Here is a 24415-nt window from a genome sequence, read left to right as displayed (position 1 = left end):
TGTATATATAGACACATGCTGGAAGCAGAGGCGGTTCAACCACCAGGTCAACTAGGCAGTTGCCTGTGGTGCCATCTTGTTTGGGGCGCCATCGAGGCAACTCCTGTCTCCTGTGGCCTGCCTCCGCAAGGTATTGAACTGCTTTTTCTGTTGATTTGTTGTAAAACATGATGTTTTAGTGCTTAATTTGTAAAATCTTAATGTAATTTGATGTTTAATAGGCTTTTCCTTAATCCCTCCTTATTATCAAACATTTTTGCTTATCCAACGCTTTTATATTTCAGTGATTGGTTTGGGGGGAGGGGTGCCAAAATTCTGTTCGCCTACACTTGAAAAATACCTAGGGCAGGCTTTGACTGGAAGAGGGGCCAGAAGACATAATATTATTGTTATGACTTCCAAGTGCTCAGGAAGGATTCCATCCATGAGCAGAGACGTGCATATTTTTCTATCTGGGGTTATCTTTACCTTAGACACAATCTACTCATGTCAACAATTCACCTCCAATACATATGGGATGTCCAGAACTGGCAGAAGCCTAGAACAGATAGTAAGAGTGTATGCATGTGAGTCAGTGGGAGTGGCATTTATTTCCTACTTTTGGATCCCAGTCTGGCAACTCTGTGGGTGAAGTCAATGTTGAAATTACAATTGGAAGTCAGGACTTGGGTGTTGTTTTTTTCATCCAAAAGCAAATTGTCCCTTTCTGTTGACTTTGCTCATTACAAAGTTAAGAAGCAATGTTTTGCTTTTTTGACTGCATTGCATGTTGCCTTTTTGTTGCATCTTCGAATGTCTTTGGATGCTCTCAAAAGGTAACAATAAAAACAATCTACTTGTTGCTGCTGTGATAAGTACTTACCCAGAATACTATGTCCAGTTCTGGACACCACAATTTAGAAAATATATTGACAGAAAACACTGACCAAAATGATAAAAGGTCTGGAAGCCAAGGCCTATGAGGAGTAGCCATGGGAGCTGCTGATATTTCCCTTGGAGAAAAGAAGGCTGACAGGGCTATTCTGAAACATTTGAAAGAGAGTGATAGGATCAGGAGGAGACAAGCTTGTTTTCTCCTGCTTTGGAGACTAAAAGAGCAATGGATTCAAACATCAGGACATTATATCTCATCTGAATATCAGGAAGAGCTTCCTGATGGAAAGAGCTGTGTTCATCAGTGGAATATGCTACCTTTGAGTGTGGTGGAGTCTACTCTAAAGTTTTTAAAAAGAGGTTGAGTAGCTTTCATTGTATATTCTTGCATGATGGGCTTGGAATAGATCAGTGCTTCCCAGCCATTTTTTGACCAGGGACCACTTTGTCTAGGGGCCACTCTCCAACATCCATTCATCCAATGCCCTACAAGCTAGCTGGCATTGCCCCTCCTGACTGCTAACTGTGAGAGGAATAAGGTTGAACACTGTGAAAGCCACCCACTGCATGACTATCAGCCTCCTCTCAGTAGACTCAAATCAAGGAAGGGCTTCATGAGAACCACCACTCCTCTTGATGTTCCTCCAGCAACAGCAAGGGTGTCCCTCTGGGCAGCTACACCTGGCAATTCTAACTGGATGGCCCCCCATGAGGGTCTTCCTCCAGGGGCAAACTAAGAATGGGCAACTTGGAAGTCCCTGAACAGACTCAGAAGTGGAGTGGGCAGATCTAAAGACAACTTGGCAAGGTGGCACTACCTGGAGGAATCCTCCATCTTGTGTGACTGTGGAGCAGAACAAACAACTCCGCATATGTATGCGTGCCCACAATGTCCTACCTCATGTACAGAGGAGGAGTTGTTTAAAGCTACGGACAATGCGGTTGCTGTTGCCCGTTTCTGGTCTAAAACTATTTAGTTGTTTGTGATTTCCTCTATATATTTTTTTTCATCATTTTAAAATGTATTTGTTATGCAATGTTTTTGACATGAAATAAAAAAATAACTTTCCAACATTAGTACCAAAAGGGTTACAAATCAGTTTTTGGTCAACTTTAGATTTGGTTTGGTTATTTGGGGTGCTAATTCAGAAAATTGCATTGGATAAACCACATCAGCTCTAGTTTCTGATACAGAACATCTGCCATCCAGTAGTCACCATCTGCTCACCGACAGAAAACCGTATTTAATAATCTAGAGCTGATGTGCTCTATCCAATGCAATTTTCAGAATCAGCACCCCTAATAACCCCAGGAACAGGCCCAAAAATGAAGACACCAAGGCACCCCCGCTTCCAGGCGCCACATAGAATGGCTCCTCCATTCAGGAGAAGGGATGAGGAGGACAAGCAGCAGTCAGGAGGCTTGTTGTCGTGCCTTTCGGGAGTAATCAGCAGCTCCCCTCCTGATATCCCTGTTGCCTTGGCACTATGAGAGGGTTTTGTAAAACCAGTCACTCTAGCTGCAATGGTGTAGTAATGGTGAGGCCACAGACCATATTTTAGTTCTTGGGAACCAATGGTGGTCCATGGACCACAGGTTGGGAACCACTGAACTAGATGGTTCTTGTCGCCCTTTTCCAAGTTTATGTTTCCATACTACTTGTTACTGCAAAGATGGACATTATATGGGCCTCCAGAGGTTGCTGGACTACAATTCCCTTCAACTCAAGCCAATGCTGAGAAATGTTGGGAACTGCAGATCAACAAAATTTGGAGGACTACACAATAACTCCATCTTCCCTATATTTCCAAAAAGAATAACTCATCATAGGTTACTATATTAATTGTAACTCATTACTTCTAAGCTATAGTCAGAGTCATGGCAGTGATTGCTTGTTCTGTGTGGCAGCAAAGGCAGTGTGAACTTTTGAATGGGAAAGAAATTATTATAAAAATGATACTAGATTTGTATGCATTTGCTGAACAGTGAAGATAAAAAATAATGAGCTATACTTTACCCTCTCCTGCCAACCTAGCACTCCTGCCAACCTAGCAGTTTGAAAACATGCCAATGTGAGTAGATCAATAGGTACCGCTCCAGCGGGAAGGTAACGGCGCTCCATGCAGTCATGCCACATGACCTTGGAGGTGTCTACGGACAACGCCGGCTCTTCGGCTTAGAAATGGAGATGAGCACCAACCTCCAGAGTCAGACATGACTGGACTTAACGTCAGGGGAAAACCTTACCTACTTTACCCAGTTTCATTAACACCATCTCAAACAGGGCATTTCGAAGAGTACTAATCCTCCAACAGAGCTTGAAAATCCTCAAATAAGGTAGTTTAAGAAAGAATCTTGGATGCTTAAGATGTGATTGATTCTTGTGTTGGAACTTAGAAAAAATGCTGCTGACATGTTAGATATGATTGAAAATCTTAGAAAAAGAAAAGGGAGATAAATTAAATCATTACTTCATGTGAAAAGGCAGCATTTGCCCTGGTTTTGATCTTGGAGAACAAAAATCTTCTGGAACTGAAATGAATTTGATAGTGCTGAAAGCACAGCCACCCAAGAAACACAAAGTTGTCATCTGAAAATTACACGGTCAACGGTAGAAAGTGATTTTTCTATCTTGTCCTGTATGGTTAAGAGCAGTAGCAGCAGCCAAACAAAATAGCAGAATGTTACAGCTGTTACAAATCTAATGCGGATTTCTTTTTAAAACAACACATGAAAACAATCAAATTGTATAGCAAAAATTTGTAACATGGATACGTTTGTGAGTGTCATTTGCGTAAGGTGAACAGCAGTAAAATATTTATGTCTAACTGACATATGCAGGAACACTAATATGTATTTTAAAGATTTAAATAAGTCTATGGAATAAGAAAAAATAAATATTATTAATTTCTGTGTGGAATGCAAACAACTTGATATAGTGGAACTGGGGGGAAATAAACATATATTACATTTTACAACTTGTATGTATTTTAAATTATATTTTTGATAAACCAAAATTAACACCTTCTAATATTAGTGTAATGTATTAAAAAGATTCATGGTTTCAGACTTAATAAAGGGAGGAAAAATAATCTTACAGATGAGCTATTGTTGAATGTGAGCTTGTGTATCTTCTGATATGTTTTAGGTTGAATTTTCCCCAGGTCAGAGGGGGTTTATCTCCATGATTCCTAGACAATCTTCAAGCTTTGTCATTCTGCAAATGTTATGGAGATATTTTCTGTTGGCTCCTAACTTGTGCCAAAAGTCAGCATGATATAGTGGTTCAGTATTGAACAGTGACTCTTGAAACCACTGGGTGACCTTGATCAGCTATGGAAAACCACTGGGTGACCTTGAGCAAGTCACACTCTCTCAGGCCTCAACTACACTGTAATATAATCTGGTTTCTGAATCCAGATTATCTGTTTTGAACTGGATTATATAGCAGTGTAGATGCATATAATCTAGTTCAAATCAGATAATCTGGATCCAGAAATTGGATTATACAGCAGTGTAGATTCAGCTTCAACCTCAGAGGAAGGCAAAGGCAAACCTCCTTTGAACAGATCTTACTAAGAAAACCCCATGATTGGTTCACCTTAATGTCATTGCAAGTCTGAAATGACTTGAAGATGCAGTAACAACAGTAATAAACTGTCTTGTCCTCACTAATTGTGCATCAGTTCCTAGTTTCTTTTATTTGATTGAAAAGCTTTCCAGCACCGGTCAGCGTTTGGGGATTTAACTGGAATGTGTCTGGGCTTTTTGTGCTTCCAGATGCTACATCTTTGCATGAGTGTTATTAATAGATTGCATTGTCATCTGTGGAATTTGTCTAATCGTGTCATATTGACTTGCCTTCTAAATAGGATTACTTCATAGCTTGGGGGATTGTGGGGTCATTATACTATTTGCAGAAGCTCTTTTATTGAAGTCTGGCTGTTGCTGCTAGACAGGCACAATTTTCTACCAATTGGGTAACTGCTAAATGTATGTGACAATAGTTGTGCTTTAAATTTGGCACCATTTAAAATGGGTTTCTTTGTATTAAACTTTGTATTAGTTACCAGGTTACAGAATCAAAACCCCAGGAAATGTCTATTTCTCAATTTTATACCTTTTACTCACAGGCCCCTTCTACACTGCCATATAATCCAGATTATCTGATTTGAACTGGATTATATGAGTCTACACTGCCATATTATCCAATTCAAAGCAGATAATATCGATTTTATATGGCAGTGTAGAAGGTGCCATAACTTTGATCATTGTTGTTCAATGAGAAGCTCAACATGGAAAATGGAATATATGGTATTGGTCGCCTTGTCTTCCTATCTTTTGACTTTAAGGAAAACCATGTTGCATTGTTCATTTGTCTGATTGTTTCCCCTGCTCTAATCTTCCTTTTTGGGCTGTTGAAAGTGTCATAAGGCAGAAAGGTAGCATACAAATCTTAATAAACGATTCAGCTAACACTGGTTCATTTCCTTGACAGTTCAGAACATGCTTTCCATATAGGCCCCAGATTCTGTCCTTGATATCTTTCATTAAAAAGATCTAGGGGCCTAGCTAGGCATTAGCATGATAAGATATTAAGAGCAAACACTCTTAGTTTACACAACCCCCCATCCTACCCCAGATGCTCAGCAGTGGTGCAAAAAATTCAGAGAGAACAGCTGAGGGCTACTGTTTTTGCAGCTCTTACCGACTGCTAAGCTAGATTGATCACTGATACAACTCAGTAGGCAGACAGTGACAAAAACAAAAAACTGGACTTCAAGGCCCAACATCCCGCAAACGACATATTTATGGCTATGTTGTTGAGGAGTTCTGTAGTCCAAAATAATAATTTTTCAAAGTTTGTTTTTATGTTTATATATGCTTCATGTGTCCCGTTGGAGGCTTTTTTGCTTTTGAACCCAAAGTAAGGAAAAGAAGTTAACAAAATCCTGGCACTCTTTCAAATTTCCCAGTCATAATTTACCATAGTTGCATTTAATGAAATCCTAGGATTTGTCATTTGAGGAGGCACTAGGTCTCTCTGGGTGAGAATTCTAAATGCCCCTCCTTCAATGCAGGTCCCAGGATTCCATCGGATCCTGCCATGGAATTTAAATAGGAATCAAAATGGTGTAATTGCATAGAGTGAAAAAAGTCACTGAAAACTATGCTGGACAAAAAAAGTGCAAATTCAAACATTGGTGGCCTCCAGTTCTCACAATAGCACATAATGCTATCACAGTAGTTTTTAAAGTGTGTCTTCATTCCTTCACTTCTTGTTAGTAGTCACAAGCTGACTGATCCCCTTCTGAAAAAGAACAGAGACCATGCTAAATTAGAGCAAACTTCCAGCAAGACATATAGGGCACTAGGGGCCCTTCCAGACAGGCCCTATAGCCCAGCATCTAATCCTAGGCTTTCTGTTTATCCCAGATTATCTGGCAGTGCAGACTCATATAATCCAATTTAAAGCAGAAAATCTGGGATCAGATCATGGGATATAGGGCCTGTCTGGAAGGGTCCTAGGTCAGTTGTTTATGCGGACTGAAGAGGAAATAGAGTTTTGGAGTTAGCTGAGTATCAATTTGCCCTTAACAATTGGTCCAATAATTGGCCCTCTAGGGGTTTATATGTTGCGTTGTCCATCTTGTAGCTTAGTGAGACTGTTAAAGGCTCCTCCTCCAACCTCAGAATTCTGCAGGAGGCAGAAACCGGATTTTATAAGTGGATTCTTTTCTCTAATGTGATGAGGCCCATGGTGTCTGTGTATATACCTGCATGGCTGGCAGGGGGTTAGATTAGATCAGGGCTTCTTAAAGCTTTCCACTCAGGACTCCTTTTGGCCCAATAATTCTTTTACGGGTATATAGATATATAAATCAAATGTTTACCGATAACAAATCAGTATTTGCAAGGCTTGCAAGGGTGCTTTGAATGCGATTTCCTGCTTCTTGGCGGGGGGTTGGACTGGATGGCCCATGAGGTCTCTTCCAACTCTATTATTCTATGATTCTAGATTGATTTTTCTTTTTATGAAGTACAGTTGAAGCATCTTCTGCAGAGTCCAGAATAAATACTGCACAACAGATTCATGTAAATATTTAAAATAGTACTAGGTGTTGTTCAGGAAACTTTTATTGTTGCCAATTTTTCCAGGACCACAACATTGAGCCATTTGGGGTCAGGACTTATAGTTTAAGACAGGGGTCCCCAAACTATGGCCCGCGGGCCACATGCAGCCCCTGGAAGGCATCTATCCGGCCCCCACAGCAGTGGCTTCCTCCTCCTCCCCCAAGGAAGGTGCATGCCGCTGCTCCGTCCTTTCCCTGCACAAGCCTTTGCAGCCCTTTCTGACCTCTCCCTGCAAAAGCATTTGCAGCCATTCCTGGCTCCTCCCTCTCTCTGCACAAGCCTTTCCCACCTCCTTCCTCGCCCTGTGCCTGCCTGGAGTTGGAGTTGGAGTTTTGCTTGTGTTTACAAAGGTATTTTAATTATTATTTAATTTGTGGTGGACAAAGGCAGAAGAGGGCTGGACTAAAAGGCCCAAGGGGTCTATTCAAGTCCTTGATATTATTTTTATTGTTATTATTACTAACATTGAGGCTGGGTGGCCATCTGCCAGGGGTGCTTTGCTTGTGGTGGACAAAGGCAGAAGAGGGCTGGACTAAAAGGCCCAAGGGGTCTATTCAAGTCCTTGATATTATTTTTATTGTTATTATTACTAACATTGAGGCTGGGTGGCCATCAGCCAGGGGTGCTTTGCTTGTGGTGGACAAAGGCAGAAGAGGGCTGGACTAAAAGGCCCAAGGGGTATCTTCCAACTCTTGATATTATTTTTATTGTTATTATTACTAACATTGAGGCTGGGTGGCAATCTTTCAGGGGTGCTTTGCTTGTGCTTTTAGTGGTCAAAGGCAGAAGGGGGTTGGACTACATGGCCCAACCCTCTTTATTATTTTCATGATGATGATGATGATGATGATTAACATTGAGGCTGTATTTGTTCTCGTTTGGTTTTTTTTAACTTCAACGTAAGATGTGTGCAGTGTGCATAGGAATTTGTTTACAGATTTTTTTTTAAAAAAACCCATAGTCTGGCCCTCCAATGGTCTGAAGGACCGTGAACTGGCCCCCTGTTTAAAAAGTTTGCAGACCCCTGGTTTAAGAAGTAGTGGACTAGATGACCTGTTAGAATCATAGAATCATAGAATAGTAGAGTTGGAAGAGACCTCATGGGCCATCTAGTCCAACCCCCTGCCAAGAAGCAGGAAATCGCATTCAAAGCACCCCCGACAGATGGCCATCCAGCCTCTGTTTAAAAGCCTCCAAAGAAGGAGCCTCCACCACAGTCTGGGGGAGAGAGTTCCACTGCCGAACAGCCCTCACAGTGAGGAAGTTCTTCCTGATGTTCAGGTGGAATCTCCTTTCCTGTAGTTTGAAGCCATTGTTCCGTGTCCTAGTCTGCAGGGCAGCAGAAAACAAGCTTGCTCCCTCCTCCCTATGGCTTCCCCTCACATATTTGTACATGGCTATCATGTCTCCTCTCAGCCTTCTCTTCTGCAGGCTAAACATGACCAGTTCTTTAAGCCTCTCCTCATAGGGCTTGTTCTCCAGACCTTTGATCATTTTAGTTGCCCTCCTCTGGACGCTCTCCAGCTTGTCAACATCTCCCTTCAACTGTGGTGCCCAAAATTGGACACAGTATTCCAGGTGTGGTCTGACCAAGGCAGAGTAGAGGGGGAGCATGACTTCCCTGGATCTAGACGCTATTCCCCTATTGATGCAGGCCAAAATCCCATTGGCTTTCTTAGGAGCCGCATCACATTGCTGGCTCATGTTTAACTTGTTGTCCACAAGGACTCCAAGACCTTTTTCACATGTACTGCTGTCTAGCCAGGTGTCCCCCATTCTGTATCTTTGATTTCCATTTTTTCTGCCGAAGTGAAGTATCTTGCATTTGTCCCTGTTGAACTTCATTTTGTTCGTTTCGGCCCATCTCTCTAGTCTGTCAAGATCGTTTTGAATTCTGCTCCTTTGTTCTGGAGTGTTGGCTATCCCTCCCAGTTTTGTGTCATCTGCAAACTTGATGATCGTGCCTTCTAACCCTTCGTCTAAGTCATTAATAAAGATGTTGAACAGAACCGGGCCCAGGACAGAACCCTGCGGCACTCCACTCGTGACTTCTTTCCAAGATGAAGACGACGCATTGGTGAGCACCCGTTGGGTTCGTTCGCTTAGCCAATTACAGATCCACCTAACCGTAGTTTTGTCTAGCCCACATTTTACTAGTTTGTTTGCCAGAAGGTTGTGAGGGACTTTGTCGAAGGCCTTACTGAAATCCAGGTACGCTACATCTACGGCATTCCCTGTATCGACCCAACTCGTAACTCTGTCGAAAAAAGAGATCAGATTAGTCTGGCATGACTTGTTTTTGGTAAATCCGTGTTGACTATTAGCAATGACTGCATCTGTTTCTAAGTGTTTGCAGACCGCTTCCTTAATGATCTTTTCCAGAATCTTGCCTGGTATCGATGTGAGGCTGACCGGACGGTAATTGTTTGGGTCGTTCTTTTTTCCCTTCTTGAAGATAGGGACCACATTCGCCCTCCTCCAATCTGCTGGGACTTCTCCCGTTCTCCAAGAACTCTCAAATATGATCGCCAGTGGTTCTGAAATAACTTCCGCTAGTTCCTTCAGTACTCTTGGATGTAGTTGATCTGGCCCTGGTGACTTGAATTCGTTTAGAGTGGCCAGGTGTTCCTGGACAACTTGTTTCCTGTCAAGACCCAGGCTGCAGAGCACCAATAACCATACACAGAGGCCAGAATCTATCTAATATCTTTATTGAAGGAGTATATAAAATTAATAAAAACAAGTGTAGAAAATAGTCCAGAATTAGACCTTTCAGGAAAGGTCAAAATTAGTCCAAAGAAACAATGTCCAATATGAAATATTAAGGTCCAAAGTTGTAATCCAATAACCGAAACACTCACTTTGCCAGGCAAAGTGAGGGGAGATGACAAGGTCCTTTAGTCCATGAACTTGAGCGAGGCTATGGAGTAACTTGAAACAAGGCTTGGTACAAGGCAGCAAAGGAACGAGAAGCAAGGACAAGATCCGTGGAATTACTTGGCAAAATCCGGGAAACAAGGCAAGGCTGAGTCCTGGAAAAACAAGGCTAAGTCCTAGGAAACAAGGCAAGATCCGTGGAGGTAAACAAGGCTGAAAACGGGAACGAAGGCTTGGAAACAGGAGCGCGCTGTCCACACACAACTTACTCCCGTAGCTGACGAATTGACTCCGCAAGAACCCTTTGTGGGCAAAACACCTAAATAGGGTCTAGTTTTCCCACCAAAGAGCAGTTCTCTGGGGAACCAGAAACGAAAGCTAATCTCTGAGTCCAGATGCATGACTCCTTAAAGTTTCCCATGGAAAGCAGGCTTAATCAGCTGAATACTTAGCAGCTATCCTAGCACTCCTGCGAGACGCTGCTTGAACTCCCCTCTGTTGTTTACAAAACTCGTGGCGAGAAAACACAGGAGATTTAGGCTCAGGGCTTGTTTGACAGACTTCTGGAAGACAAATCTCTTGCAGGTTGGTTCTCGCAGAAGCAGAGGAAGCAGGAGGACATTTTTGCTCCCTGGCTTCAGGTAGGATTTGGCTAAGATTTGGCTAAGATTTTAAACTGAGTTTGGGCTTGGCTCCTGTGGTCAAAGTCTAACTGTTGTGTGACTGTTGTGTTGAAAGAGAGCCAGGTACTTAAGTTGATTGACAGCAGGCATTGTCCCCTGTTAATTGAGTTTCTGGGAAAGCTTTATTTGCCAGTGTGAGTTTCTGCCAGAGCCTGATCCCAGAAGGGCAGTTGGTTCACGCAGAAGCAGAGGAAGAAGGAGGACATTTTTGCTCCCTGGCTTCAGGTAGGATTTGGCTAAGATTTGGCTAAGATTTTAAACTGAGTTTGGGCTTGGCTCCTGTGGTCAAAGTCTAACTGTTGTGTGACTGTTGTGTTGAAAGAGAGCCAGGTACTTAAGTTGATTGACAGCAGGCATTGTCCCCTGTTAATTGAGTTTCTGGGAAAGCTTTATTTGCCAGTGTGAGTTTCTGCCAGTGCCTGATCCCAGAAGGGCAGTTGGTTCTCGCAGAAGCAGAGGAAGCAGGAGGACATTTTTGCTCCCTGGCTTCAGGTAGGATTTGGCTAAGATTTGGCTAAGATTTTAAACTGAGTTTGGGCTTGGCTCCTGTGGTCAAAGTCTAACTGTTGTGTGACTGTTGTGTTGAAAGAGAGCCAGGTACTTAAGTTGATTGACAGCAGGCATTGTCCCCTGTTAATTGAGTTTCTGGGAAAGCTTTATTTGCCAGTGTGAGTTTCTGCCAGAGCCTGACGGCGCGCGCGAAAAGGCACCTTTACTAACTATCCTTTGCAGTACATACAGGAAACAAAGCAACATAAACAAATACACAAAGACGTGGTTTGTTGCAGTCTGCACATAAAAGTGCGTGCATATTACTTAACTGTACAAAGATCCCACTTGGCCACCACGCTCACCAAGAGATGCAACAAAAGCAAAACATTCCCATCACATGCACCAGCTGTGGCATGTTCCGCTTTTTCACACAAAAACTAGACAACTACATCTGCTCCAAATGCAAACAGATGACTCTGATGGAGCAGAGGATCCAACAGCTCGAGCACCGTATTAAGACCCTTAAGGACATTCAGGCACTCGAGCTCTTCTTGGACACTGCACAACACGCTGCTGTAGATCAGCAGCCTGCATCACACCAACACCACCAAGACCATGATCAGGAACCTTATGGGGAGATCAACTCAAAGGTAGACAACCCTCAGGCTTGGAAGGAGGTCACCCATAGAAGGAGACGCAGGACCAGGCAGCCTCCACAGAACTCCTCTGCTCAGCTGCATTTACACAACAGATTTGAAATTCTTACATCATTAACATACAATCAGGAAACACATCTTGTGGAGGACCACAGTTTCTTAGATACCACTCAGTGGACCATCCTGGATCAATGCGCAGGGGATAGCCCTGACAGGGACAGTGCATCACCACAGTCACACTTATGTAATCATGCAAATGCTCCATCCCCAATCATAGACCAGGAGCAACAGGAACATCCTTGGGAGAGTAATGGGCTCTCGGATGTATCTCAATGGATTGTCATTGATGAATGCACTGGGGATGTTGAGGAGGAGGACAACACTTTACACCTACATGATTCACTTCAACAGGAACACTCTTCAGGGGACATACACACTGTCTTGCACAAAAGGGACCCTGTCAATCCTCAAAGGAAACAGGTCTTGGTAGTAGGTGACTCCCTCCTTAGAGGAACGGAAGCCATCATTTCCAGACCGGATGGGATGGCTCGAGAAACATGCTGCCTCCCGGGGGCAAAAATACACCATATCACTCAGAGGCTCAGCAGGCTCCTAAAGCCCCATCACCCTCCCCACCTTATGTTGATTCATGTAGGTACCAATGACACCGCTAGGCATACTTTTCAAAAGATCACAAATGATTTTCGAGCTCTGGGAACAAAGCTAAAACTGTATAATGTACATGTGATCTTTTCATCCCTCCTCCCCGTTGTAGGACATGGCTCTACAAGGGCCGGAAAAATAGTACAGGTCAATAACTGGCTCAGAAAATGGTGTCAAGAGGAGCATTTTGGCTTCCTTGACCATGGTCTACTCTTCCAAGAGGATGGACTACTGGCAAGCAATGGGGTGCATCTCACACAAGTAGGAAAACATCTTTTTGCACACAGACTCACAAACCTCATCAGGCGCACTTTAAACTAAATCCACTGGGGGAGGGGAACAACAGCCTGGCGAACACTATATTACCCACGACCACAGGGAACCGCCGTAAGGCTAAACGGAGGGCTGCACAAACACAGCAAGGACCAAGTACAGAGAGCACAATAATCCCAAATAAACAGTTCGAGGGGAGGTCACAGGGGCTTACATGTCTTTACACTAATGCTCAGAGCATGGGAAATAAGCAAGACGAACTCCAACTCCTAGCACAGCACCACACATACGATGTCATAGGCATCACTGAAACCTGGTGGGATGACTCCCATCACTGGAATTTAACCATTGAGGGCTATAACCTCTTTCACATAAATAGAACAAAGGGGAGAGGAGGGGGAGTAGCTTTATATGTCAAAAACAGTTACGTTGCAGAAGAAATGCAAGACTGTAATCCGGGAAACCAGCTTGAAAGCATCTGGATAAGAATCAAGGGAACCGGGACTCAAAAAGATCTTGTCGTGGGTGTCTACTACAGACCTCCGAGTCAGGATGAAGGACTTGATGAAGCCTTCTGTCAACAGCTGACCAAACAGGCACAAAGAAGAGATATAGTAGTCATGGGCGATTTCAATTATCCCGATATCTGCTGGAAAACAAACTCAGCCAAGAGTACAAAGTCCAACAAATTCCTCACTTGCCTTGCAGATAATTTTATGGTCCAGAAGGTAGAAGAGGCAACAAGGGGATCAGCAACTCTTGATCTAATCTTAACAAATGTGGAAGACCTGATCAATACAGTTGAAGTGGTTGGATCCTTAGGGGCAAGTGACCATGTGCTCCTGCAGTTTGCAATACAAAGGAATGCTGAAACTAAGACAAGTCAAACACGCATTCTGGACTTTAAGAGAGCTGACTTCCAAAAAATGAAGGAATTACTGAGCGGCATTCCATGGACGCCGATATTAAAAAACAAGGGAGTTAAGGATGGATGGGAGTTTTTCAAAAGTGAAATACTCAAGGCGCAAATGCAAACAGTGCCAACAAAGAAGAAAAATAAGACAAGTGCAAAGAAGCCAGAATGGATGTCCAAAGAACTTCTAACTGAGCTAAAGCTCAAAAGTGACATGCACAAGAAGTGGAAAAGGGGAGAAATCACCAAAGAAGAATTCAAACGTATAGCCAACTCCTGTAGGGAAAAGGTTCGCAAGGCTAAAGCGCAAAATGAGCTCAGGCTTGCCAGGGACATAAAAAACAACAAAAAAGGTTTTTTTGCTTATGTTGGTAGAAAAAGGAAGAAAAAGGAGGCGATAGGGCCACTGCAAGGAGTAGATGGGGTGATGGTGACAGGGGATAGGGAAAAGGCAGAACTGCTTAATGCCTTTTTTGCCTCGGTCTTCTCACAAAAAGAAAGCCATCTTCAACCTCAGCAACATGGAATGGACGAAGGATTGGGGGAAATCCAACCCCAAATAGGGAAACAAGTTGTCCAGGAACACCTGGCCACTCTAAACGAATTCAAGTCCCCAGGGCCAGATCAGCTACATCCAAGAGTATTGAAGGAACTAGCGGAAGTTATTTCAGAACCACTGGCAATCATCTTCGAGAGTTCTTGGAGAACAGGAGAAGTCCCAGCAGATTGGAGGAGGGCGAATGTGGTCCCTATCTTCAAGAAGGGAAAAAAGAACGACCCAAACAATTACCGTCCGGTCAGCCTCACATCAATACCAGGCAAGATTCTGGAAAAGATCATTAAGGAAGTGGTCTGCAAACACTTAGAAACAAATGCGGTCATTGCTAATAGTCAACACGGATTTACCAAAAACAAGTCATGCCAGACTAATCTGATCTCTTTTTTCGATAGAGTTACGAGTTGGGTCGATACAGGGAATGCCGTGGATGTAGCATATCTAGATTTCAGTAAGGCCTTCGACAAAGTCCCCCACGACCTTCTGGCAAACAAACTAGTAAAATGTGGGCTAGACAAAACTACGGTTAGGTGGATCTGTAATTGGCTAAGCGAACGAACCCAAAGGGTGCTCACCAATGCGTCGTCTTCATCATGGAAAGAAGTGACAAGTGGAGTGCCGCAGGGCTCCGTCCTGGGCCCGGTTCTGTTCAACATCTTTATTAACGACTTAGACGAAGGGTTAGAAGGCACGATCATCAAGTTTGCAGATGACACCAAACTCGGAGGGATAGCTAACACTCCAGAAGACAGGAGCAGAATTCAAAACGATCTTGACAGACTAGAGAGATGGGCCGAAACTAACAAAATGAAGTTCAACAGGGACAAATGCAAGATACTTCACTTCGGCAGAAAAAATGGAAATCAAAGATACAGAATGGGGGACGCCTGGCTTGACAGCAGTGTGTGCGAAAAAGATCTTGGAGTCCTCGTGGACAACAAGTTAAACATGAGCCTACAATGTGATGCGGCAGCTAAAAAAGCCAATGGGATTTTGGCCTGCATCAATAGGGGAATAACGTCTAGATCCAGGGAAGTCATGCTCCCCCTCTATTCTGCCTTGGTCAGACCACACCTGGAATACTGTGTCCAGTTTTGGGCACCGCAGATGAAGGGAGATGCTGACAAGCTGGAAAGCGTCCAGAGGAGGGCAACTAAAATGATTAAGGGTCTGGAGAACAAGCCCTATGAGGAGAGGCTTAAAGAGCTGGGCATGTTTAGCCTGCAGAAGAGAAGGCTGAGAGGAGACATGATAGCCATGTACAAATATGTGAGGGGAAGTCATAGGGAGGAGGGAGCAAGCTTATTTTCTGCTGCCCTGCAGACTAGGACACGGAACAATGGCTTCAAACTACAGGAAAGGAGATTCCACCTGAACATCAGGAAGAACTTCCTCACTGTGAGGGCTGTTCGGCAGTGGAACTCTCTCCCCCGGGCCGTGGTGGAGGCTCCTTCTTTGGAGGCTTTTAAGCAGAGGCTGGATGGCCATCTGTCGGGGGTGCTTTGAATGCGATTTCCTGCTTCTTAGCGGGGGGTTGGACTAGATGGCCCTTGAGGTCTCTTCCAACTCTACTATTCTATGATTCTATGATTCTATGATTCTATGATTCTAGGTGCAAGGTTCCCAAATCTGGCTGGGAAAGTTCCAAATCTGACTGAGACGGTGAAAAACCCAAGTTTTCCTCTTCATCTGGCACTACAGTGCCAGGAATGGGACTACATGGCCCATGACTCATCACATTTCCCTATTTGGGGTTGGATTTCCCCAAATCCTTCGTCCATTTCATGTTGCTGAGGTTGAAGATGGCTTTCTTTTTGTGAGAAGACCGAGGCAAAGAAGGTATTAAGCAGTTCGGCCTTTTCCCTGTCCCCTGTCGCCATCACCCCATCTTCTCCTCGCAGAGGCCCTATCGCCTCCTTTTTCTTCCTTTTTCTACCAATGTAAGCAAAAAAGCCTTTGCTTATGTTCCAACTCTATGGTTTTAAACATGAGATCATTCGCTTTCTTTTTCTGCTAGGCTTTGGTTTCCTGTTCCCTCACTTTTTCCATCCTTCCATCAATTTTCCAAAGCCTGAAAAATTAGAATCCCAGAATTCTATGTCACTTAATCCTACTAAGCCCTGTGTGTCTGCCTAAAACAGGTAAGTTAAACAACAGGAGCCCCCAAAATGTCTTTTTAAGCATGCATGAACTGCCAAATGGAGAGAGAAAAGAGAGAGCAGATAAACTGCCTCATAAGTTTCCTTCAGCATATAAAATAAAACTAGCTCTACAGGTGTGGCTAAAAAATCTTAAGAAAAAAGTTGGACAGAGAAAGAAAGTCATCCCTGGATACGTTTTGGAAGAGGCTTTCAAGTATTCTATAGAGAAGCTTCAAAGTGTTTTTGTTTATTTATATAAAGTTTCCTGACCTGGATGACTTGTGTAAATTGTTAGTTTCAAATGCAATATTTGCTGAAACATACTGAACTCTTCTTCTTTTTGGTGGGATCGCTCTTCTTTCTGTGTTATTACTGCCTCTGCCATCAAATGTCCTGTTAAAGAAGTAATATCTGGGAAAGTACCTGCTTTGTTGACAGAGGCATGTCTGTATATTAATGTTGATCCCAGTTCTCTGAATGAGGTCTTTGTGTGTAAGAGGAAGGTTTCAGCAGACTTAGGTCCAAGTTCAAAGAGATATCATCCACAAAAACAAAGCAATACAAGCCTTGCATGAACTCAGAAGTATCCATTGAGGACTAAGCATGGTCAAGAAAGGGAATGATGACAAATTGGTTAAGTGCAAGGTGGAAGGAGTGCTGTTCTATGAAAGCGAATGGAATCGAGCATGCTAGAAAGAGGAGCATCTGCGTTTTGATGGTATCATCATTTGCATTAGTTGGGTTGGATGTTTGCTTTGTTTCCTTCAATAGGAGCACCCCCTGTATGGAACACATTCTCTATGCAACCTCCAAAGTCATTATAGTATCCTACATAATCTCGGTAGTTTTAAAATATATGTGTTAACATTTTTATTTAGCATTGTTGGTTTCTGAATCTTCTTGAGAACCTTATTTATATCTCATGATGGTGACTGTTTTGATTTTTAATTTAAAATAATGCAATAGAGGCTGAGTTCTGGTCAGAAGTCTGTAAAATCTGTGTGAACTCTATTGAAGACACTTGACCAAACAAATCATTACTTTTTTTTTGTGCTTAAGTAGTTGCAGGCTTAGTTTACAGTGAGTGAAAAAGTGCGAAACGTGGAATTTGACAACTAAAATCTGGGATTTAAGAGCTTAGGGCACAAGGTTGAGAATGTACAGCTCAAGACTGTAATCGAGGATGATTTTTACAAATGATAGCTAAAGTTTGTTGGCCTATGACTCATGTTGATCTTTTTGATAGTCTGTTATTACAGTTTGGGGATCATGTAGTTACTTAACTTGATGTCAATAAGCTCAAGTGGAAAACAAGGAACAGCACTGAAAGGTTTATAAGTTCAGGATAAATGAGTTCATTTCCCTGGAGAAAAAAAAAGCTTATTTCACCAGGTTTGGGGCATCCAAACAATGGAATCTACTAATGATTATATGAGGAAAGTATTATGTTGAGGTCCATGAGTGAAAAATGACCTCAAAACCAATAGGAATTTTACTAGATGAGAAGCAACAACAATTTTCTAAAACCAATTGGAGTTATTCCAGCTTCAGCTTAATCCTGCTCCTTAAATACCATAGGTGTTAATTAAACCATAGTTTAAGAGTCTGTGTAATCAACTTGAGCTGGGAAAGCTGCATTCAGTCCCAAGACATGAATTTCACTTGGTCTGGCTGAGTGTCAACTCTTTTCTTTGCTGAAATCAATTGTGAAAATAATGGAACGTGGAAAAATATCAGAGGAGATCTAGGTGTCAATCCACTTCCGATTTTGAAAAACAGAATTTTAAAATGCAGAATAGGACACGGAAGCCCTGTGGTTCGTCAAATGTAAATTGCTGCTCATGGAGATTCTGGACAAGTCAAAATGTAACACTACTTGTATGGTAGCCATTTGGACAAATGAATGCTAGAAGAAATGGCATTTAGGAATGAAGAAACCCAATCTGGAGTACAGCCCTTCCTCGCACTAAGGCTGGATCTACACTGTCCTATAGCCCAGGATATGATCCCAGATTATCTGCTTTGAACTGGATTATATGAGTCTACACTGCCAGATAATCTAGGATAATCAGATAATCTGGGATCAAATCTTGGGATCAGATACAGTCTGCATTTACAGTGCAATATAATCCCATTCAAAGCAGTTAATTTCGGTTTTATTGGGCGGTGTAGATAGGGCCTGAAACCGGCTTCCTTTGCCCTCCAGAGCTTAAATAAGTCACTTTTTGAACTCCAGATCCCAGAGTTTCCCAACCAGCATGACTAGTTGGGGGATTTTGGGAAATGTGACTGTTGTCGTTAAGCATTGTGGTGTTTGTTGTTTTATGACTTGTTGTGTTCCTAATTGTTATCAAGTGGGCTTTGACTTATGGTGAACCTGTACATGACAGACCTTCATCGCGCTGTCATCAACAGTCCTGCTCAGGTCTTGCAAACTCATTGCCCAGTCTTCCTTGACAGAATCTACCCAACTGTAATGCAGCCTTCTTCTTTTACCAGTGCATTCTACTTTACCTTATTATCTTTTCTAACAAATCACATGTTGTCATACTCAGTTTGACTCACCTTTCTTCCATTCTAGGAAGAGTTCAGGTTGCTCTTGGACCCATTTGTTTGTCTTTTTGGCATTCCTCAGTCTCAGCAAAACTCACCTCCAGAATAATATTTTAAAAGAACCTATGGGTGCATCTACACCATTGAATTAATGCAGTTTGACACCACTTGAACTGCTATGGCTAAAGACTATGGGTGGTGGCAGACTGGGTCTAAAAATATTGGTTGCCAGGAGACAAAGGGCACCGTCCCACAAAAGATCCAAACACCAGCTTCCATAATTCCATAGCATTGAGCCAGGGGAGTTCAAGTGGTGTCAAGATGCATTAATTTGACAGTGTTGAATCACATGTATCAAACTAAAGGCCTGAGAGCTAAATCCGCCCCTTCATGTCATTTTAGGTGGTTCTCCAGATTCTGGACTACCACTCCTGTATTCTTCATCATCAGACATCATGACTAGAGCTTGATGGGAGTTGTGATACAGTCATATCTGCAAGGCTGCAGTTTGTTCTGTCTAGTCAGGAGAATGGGGTTTGACTTGAGAGACAAGGCTTGTGAATATGATGCCCGACTCTAAAATGTTATTTAACTGCTCCCTAGCATCAGAGCTAAAAGTGCTTTGGATGCAATTCCCACAATCCCCAGTCTGCATGGTGGATAACACTATGTTACCAAATTTGAAAAAAAAAAACCAAAAACCCTGTTCCTAGTTTAAGTTTGTTATTTCTTATTTAATTGTACAGTACTTACTTTGAAAGGAATTGTTATACTCCAGAAACTTTGTTTTGGTGGCTGCCACCAACTATGTTGAATTGGCTGAGACTCTACAAGATATTCATTGAAAACCTATAGCAAAATGTGCCACAGGATGCTACATAAAATACGTATTATCTGCTTTGAACTGGATTATATGGGTCTACACTTTCAGTTCTAAGCAGATAATCTGGATTTTATGTGTCAGTGTCAATGGGGCCATAGATCAAAAGTGATGGGAGTGCTTGTCAGATAACATCTACAAATCCAAACTGAGGCCCCTTCTACACTACCACAGAAAATACACATTTTCTGCTTTGAACTGGATTATATGAGTCTATACTTCCAGATTATGGCAACCAGATTGATTGATAACTGGCAAATAGAGGGAGAAAATGTGGAGGCAGTGACAAACTTTATATTTCTAGGTGCAAAGATTACTGCAGATGCAGACTGCAGCCAGGAAATCAGAAGATGTTTACTTCTTGGGAGGAGAGCAATGACCAACCTCGATAAAATAGCAAAGAGTAGAGACATCACAATGGCAACGAAGGTCCGCATAGTTAAAGCAATGGTATTCCCTGTTGTCATCTATGGATGTGAGAACTGGACCATAATGAAGGCTGAGTGAATGAAGATAGACACCTTTGAACTGCGGTGTTGGAGGAAAATTCTGAGAGTGTCTTGGAATGCAAGAAGATCCAACCAGTCCATATTCCAGGAAATAATGCCCGACTGCTCACTGGAGGGAAGGATATTAGAGGCAAAGATGAAGTACTATGACCACATCATGAGAAGACAAGAAAGCTTGGAGAAGATCATAATTCTGGGGAAAATTGAAGGAAAAAGGAAGAGGGGTCAAGCAAGGGCAAGATTGATGGGTGGTATCCTTGAAGTAATTGGCTTGACCTTGAAGGAGCTGGGGGTGGCTACGGCTGACAGGGAGCTCCGGCATGGGCTGGTCCATGAGGTCACAAAGAGTCAGAAGTAACTGAACAAATAAACAAAAACAAAATTTATTCAATCCTTTTGACATGAAATAAATAAATAAAATAACCGACCACCACGTAAAAAAATTATAGTTGGCCCTCTGTCTGCATTGATTATTTGTTCATGGATTCAATGGCCACCATGAGACTGATGGGGCCCTTCATGAAAAGCAGGGAACGCCAGGATGTAGTGTATCTGGATTTCAGTAAGGCTTTCGACAACGTCCCCCATGACCTTCTGGCAAACAAACTAGTTAAATGGGGCTAGGCAAAACTATGGTTAGGTGGATCTGTAATTGACTAAGTGAACAAACCCAAAGAGTGCTCACCAATGCTTCTTCTTCATCCTGGAAAGAAGTGACAAGTGGAGTGCTGCAGGGTTCCGTCCTGGGCCCAGTTCTGTTCAACATCTTTATTAACGACTTAGATGAAGGGTTAGAAGTCAGGACCATCAAGTTTACAGACGACACCAAACTGGGAGGGATAGCCAATACTCCAGAAGACAGGAGCAGAATTCAAAACTATCTTAATAGATTAGAGAGATGGGCCGAAACTAACAAAATGAAGTTCAACAGGGACAAATGCAAGATACTCCACTTAGGCAGAAAAAAATTGAATGTAAAGATACAGACTGGGGGGGGGGGGGGGGTCGCCTGTTGTTTTCTGCTGCTCTGGAGACTAGGACACGGAACAATGGCTTCAAACTGCAGGAAAGGAGATTCCACTTGAACTATATGAGAGCCATGCGTGAGTTAGGGCCTTTTACCCTAGCACTCAAGACCTGACTCTTTACTAGAGCTTTTAATCGATGTTAATTTTATCAATATTTGTATGTATGTATTTTTATCTTTTACAATTTTATCTTGTAAATCGCCTAGAGCAGGGGTCCCCAAACTTTTTAAGCCGAGGGCCAGTCCACAATCCTTCAGACTGTTGAGGGGCCGGATTATCATTTGAAAAAAATACAAACAAATTCTGATGCACACTGCATATGTCTTATTTGTAGTGCAAAAACAACAACAACAACAAGAACAAGAACAATGAAAGAACAATAAAAACAATTTTAACCAACATACATTTATCAGGATTTCAATGGGAAGTGTGGTCCTGCTTCTGGCCAATGAGATAGTCAAATTAATTAGGGTTGTTGTTGTTGTTGTTGTGTGCCTTCAAGTCATTTCAGACTTTGGGTGAGCCTAAGTCTAAAATTTATTTATTTATTTATTTATTATTTACTGCATTTATTTACTACATTTGTATCACACCCTTCTCACCCCAAAGGGGACTCAGAGTGGCTTACAAATTATATGTACATACAATATATTATATTATTAGCATAGCACAATATTAGCATTATATATTACTATATTGAACTATACCACTATACTGTAATATTATTAGTAATATTATACATAACATAGACTATATAATTAATATTATTATATGGTATTATTATTAATGTTATATTGTATTACCTTATAATATTATCAATATTATATGTATATGCAATATATATTATAAAACTGAGGGCGGGGGCCAGGTAAATGACCTCGGAGGGCCGCATCCGGCCCCCGGGCCTTAGTTTGGGGACCCCTGGCCTAGAGCATCGTGGATGGAGGGTGATTAATAAGTAATTAAATGATGATGATGATGAACATTAGGAAAAACTTCCTCACTGTGAGAGCTGTTCAGCAGTGGAACTCTCTGCCCTGGAATGTGGTGGAGGCTCCTTCTTTGGAGGCTTTTAAGCAGAAGCGGGATGGCCATCTGTCGGGGGTGCTTTGAATGTGATTTCCTGCTTCTCGGCAGGGTGTTGGACTGGCTTGCCTATGAGGTCTCTTCCAACTCAATGATTCTATGAGTCTGTGAGTTTGACAGCACCTCTGTTCCAACCCATGTGCTTCCAACTTGCTCTCATCCAATTTCAGCTTTGGCATGCAATTCGCCTCTGGTCCAGAGAGAATTTAATAGCAGTCGCTAGAGGGCGCTGCGGGGCCGGCTTTGGCTGAGACGCGAGGCTGGGCGGGAGGGGAGCTGAAAGTCTCTGCGGGGCAGAGCCAAGAGAGTCCCAAAGTGAGCCCGGCTGCTTTGCTCTGGCTCCTCTGATAGCAGCAGCAGGGTCTTTTTGCGGCATCGGACTCTCCTCGGGCAGCCTCCCCTTCCCTTGTGTCTTTCGCGGGCGGAGGCGTGCTTTTGGAGGCTTTGGGGCGACCGGGACCCCGGCGGGAAGAGGAGAGCCCCCTTTGCATCGGGGAGCATGGCGGGGCGGCCCCGGAGGGGCTTGAAGGGGCTGCTGTGGCTGCTCTCCGTGGCGTCGGTTTCCTCCTACAACATCGACCTGGAGCGCCCCGTGATCTTCCAGGGACCCAACAACTCTTTCTTCGGCTACTCCGTGCTGGAGCATTACTACGATAGCACGAGATGGTGAGTCGCAGCTTGGCCCTCCCTTCCTTGCTTGGACCCCAAAAGGAGGCGTTGATCCTGCTTTCCAAGGCCCGGCTTCCCCGGTGGGAGTGAGAGCTCCGTCATCTTCTGGCCCTCGCAGCTGGGCTGAACTTTCCGCTTTCCTCTTGCTTCCTTCTCCATCCCAATTGTACCCTTTCCCCCCCAGCTTCTCTCTCTCTCCAGCCCAACTTCAAGGGTTTCCTTGCAACTGCTTCTCCAGGCCATGCATGTCGGGCAATAGACATGAAATGGCACAGATAACAAACAGTCCATGGGAAAGGGAACTTGGAGTCTTAGCAAACTCCCATCTGAACATGAATAGGCTCCATCAATAGGAGTATAGTGTCATAGGGAAGTCATCGCCTGTGTTGGTCAGATCTGGAATACTGTGCCCAATTCTAGGCATCACAATTCAGTTTTTTGACAATCTGGAACATGTTTAGAGGAGGGCAACTAAACAATCAAAGGTCTGGAAGCCAAGCCCTGCAGGGCTTAAGGATATAGGTACAGTAGAGTCTCACTTATCCAACACTCGCTTATCCAACATTCTGGATTATCCAACGTATTTTTGTAGTCAATGTTTTCAATACATCGTGATATTTTGGTGCTAAATTCATAAATACAGTAATTACTATATAGCATTACTGTGTATTGAACTACTTTTTCTGTCAAATTTGTTGTATAACATGATGTTTTGGTGCTTAATTTATAAAATCACTAGCTTTGACCGGCCACGCGTTGCTGTGGCTTATGGGAATCCTTTGTTGGCCAGGTGGAATAGCAGTGAATAGCCTTGCAGTCTCAAAGCCTGGCCGTTTTCTGGAGTAGCTGGAGCTTTTTGTTGTATGAACGTAGAGGCATGGATGACGGGTTGTGCTGCCAAGTTTAGTGTTTCTGGGATGTGTAGTTTTGTTGTTTTGTCCTAGGCCGAAATTTCATTACCCTTTTATATACAGTAGAGTCTCACTTATCCAACACTCGCTTATCCAACGTTCTGGATTATCCAACGCAGTTTTGAGTCAAAGTTTTCAATACATCGTGATATTTTGGTGCTAACTTCGTAAATACAGTAATTACTTTATGGCATTACTGTGTATTGAACTACTTTTTCTGTCAAATTTGTTGTATAACGATGTTTTGGTGCTTAATTTGTAAAATCATAACTTAATTTGATGTTTAATAGGCTTTCCCTTAATCTCTCCTTATTATCCAACATATTCGCTTATCCAACGTTCTGCCGGCCCGTTTACGGTGGATAAGCGAGACTCTACTGTATATAGATAACCTAATTTAATGTTTTATAGGCTTTACCTTAATCCCTCCTTATTATCCAACATATTCGCTTATCCAACATTCTGCCGGCCCGTTTACATTGGATAAGCGAGACTCTACTGTATGTTTCAATATGTT

At 42.8% G+C, this 24415-nt stretch overlaps 1 protein-coding gene across 1 annotated transcript in view; it reads left to right on the top strand.

The window, feature by feature from the left end:
- Window positions 1–22606: 22606 nt before the first annotated feature.
- The window catches only part of itga9 (integrin subunit alpha 9), a 404663-nt gene continuing 402854 nt past the window's right edge, over window positions 22607–24415 (top strand). The window contains exon 1 of the mRNA XM_008112818.3: window positions 22607–22984. Within this exon, the coding sequence (XP_008111025.1) occupies window positions 22818–22984 (167 nt within the window). The 5' untranslated portion in view covers window positions 22607–22817. The remainder of the gene's footprint in view (window positions 22985–24415) is intronic.

Source organism: Anolis carolinensis, chromosome 6, assembly GCF_035594765.1.
Source record: "Anolis carolinensis isolate JA03-04 chromosome 6, rAnoCar3.1.pri, whole genome shotgun sequence".
Lineage (NCBI taxonomy): Eukaryota > Metazoa > Chordata > Lepidosauria > Squamata > Dactyloidae > Anolis > Anolis carolinensis.
This window is presented reverse-complemented; position numbering and strand designations above follow the sequence as displayed.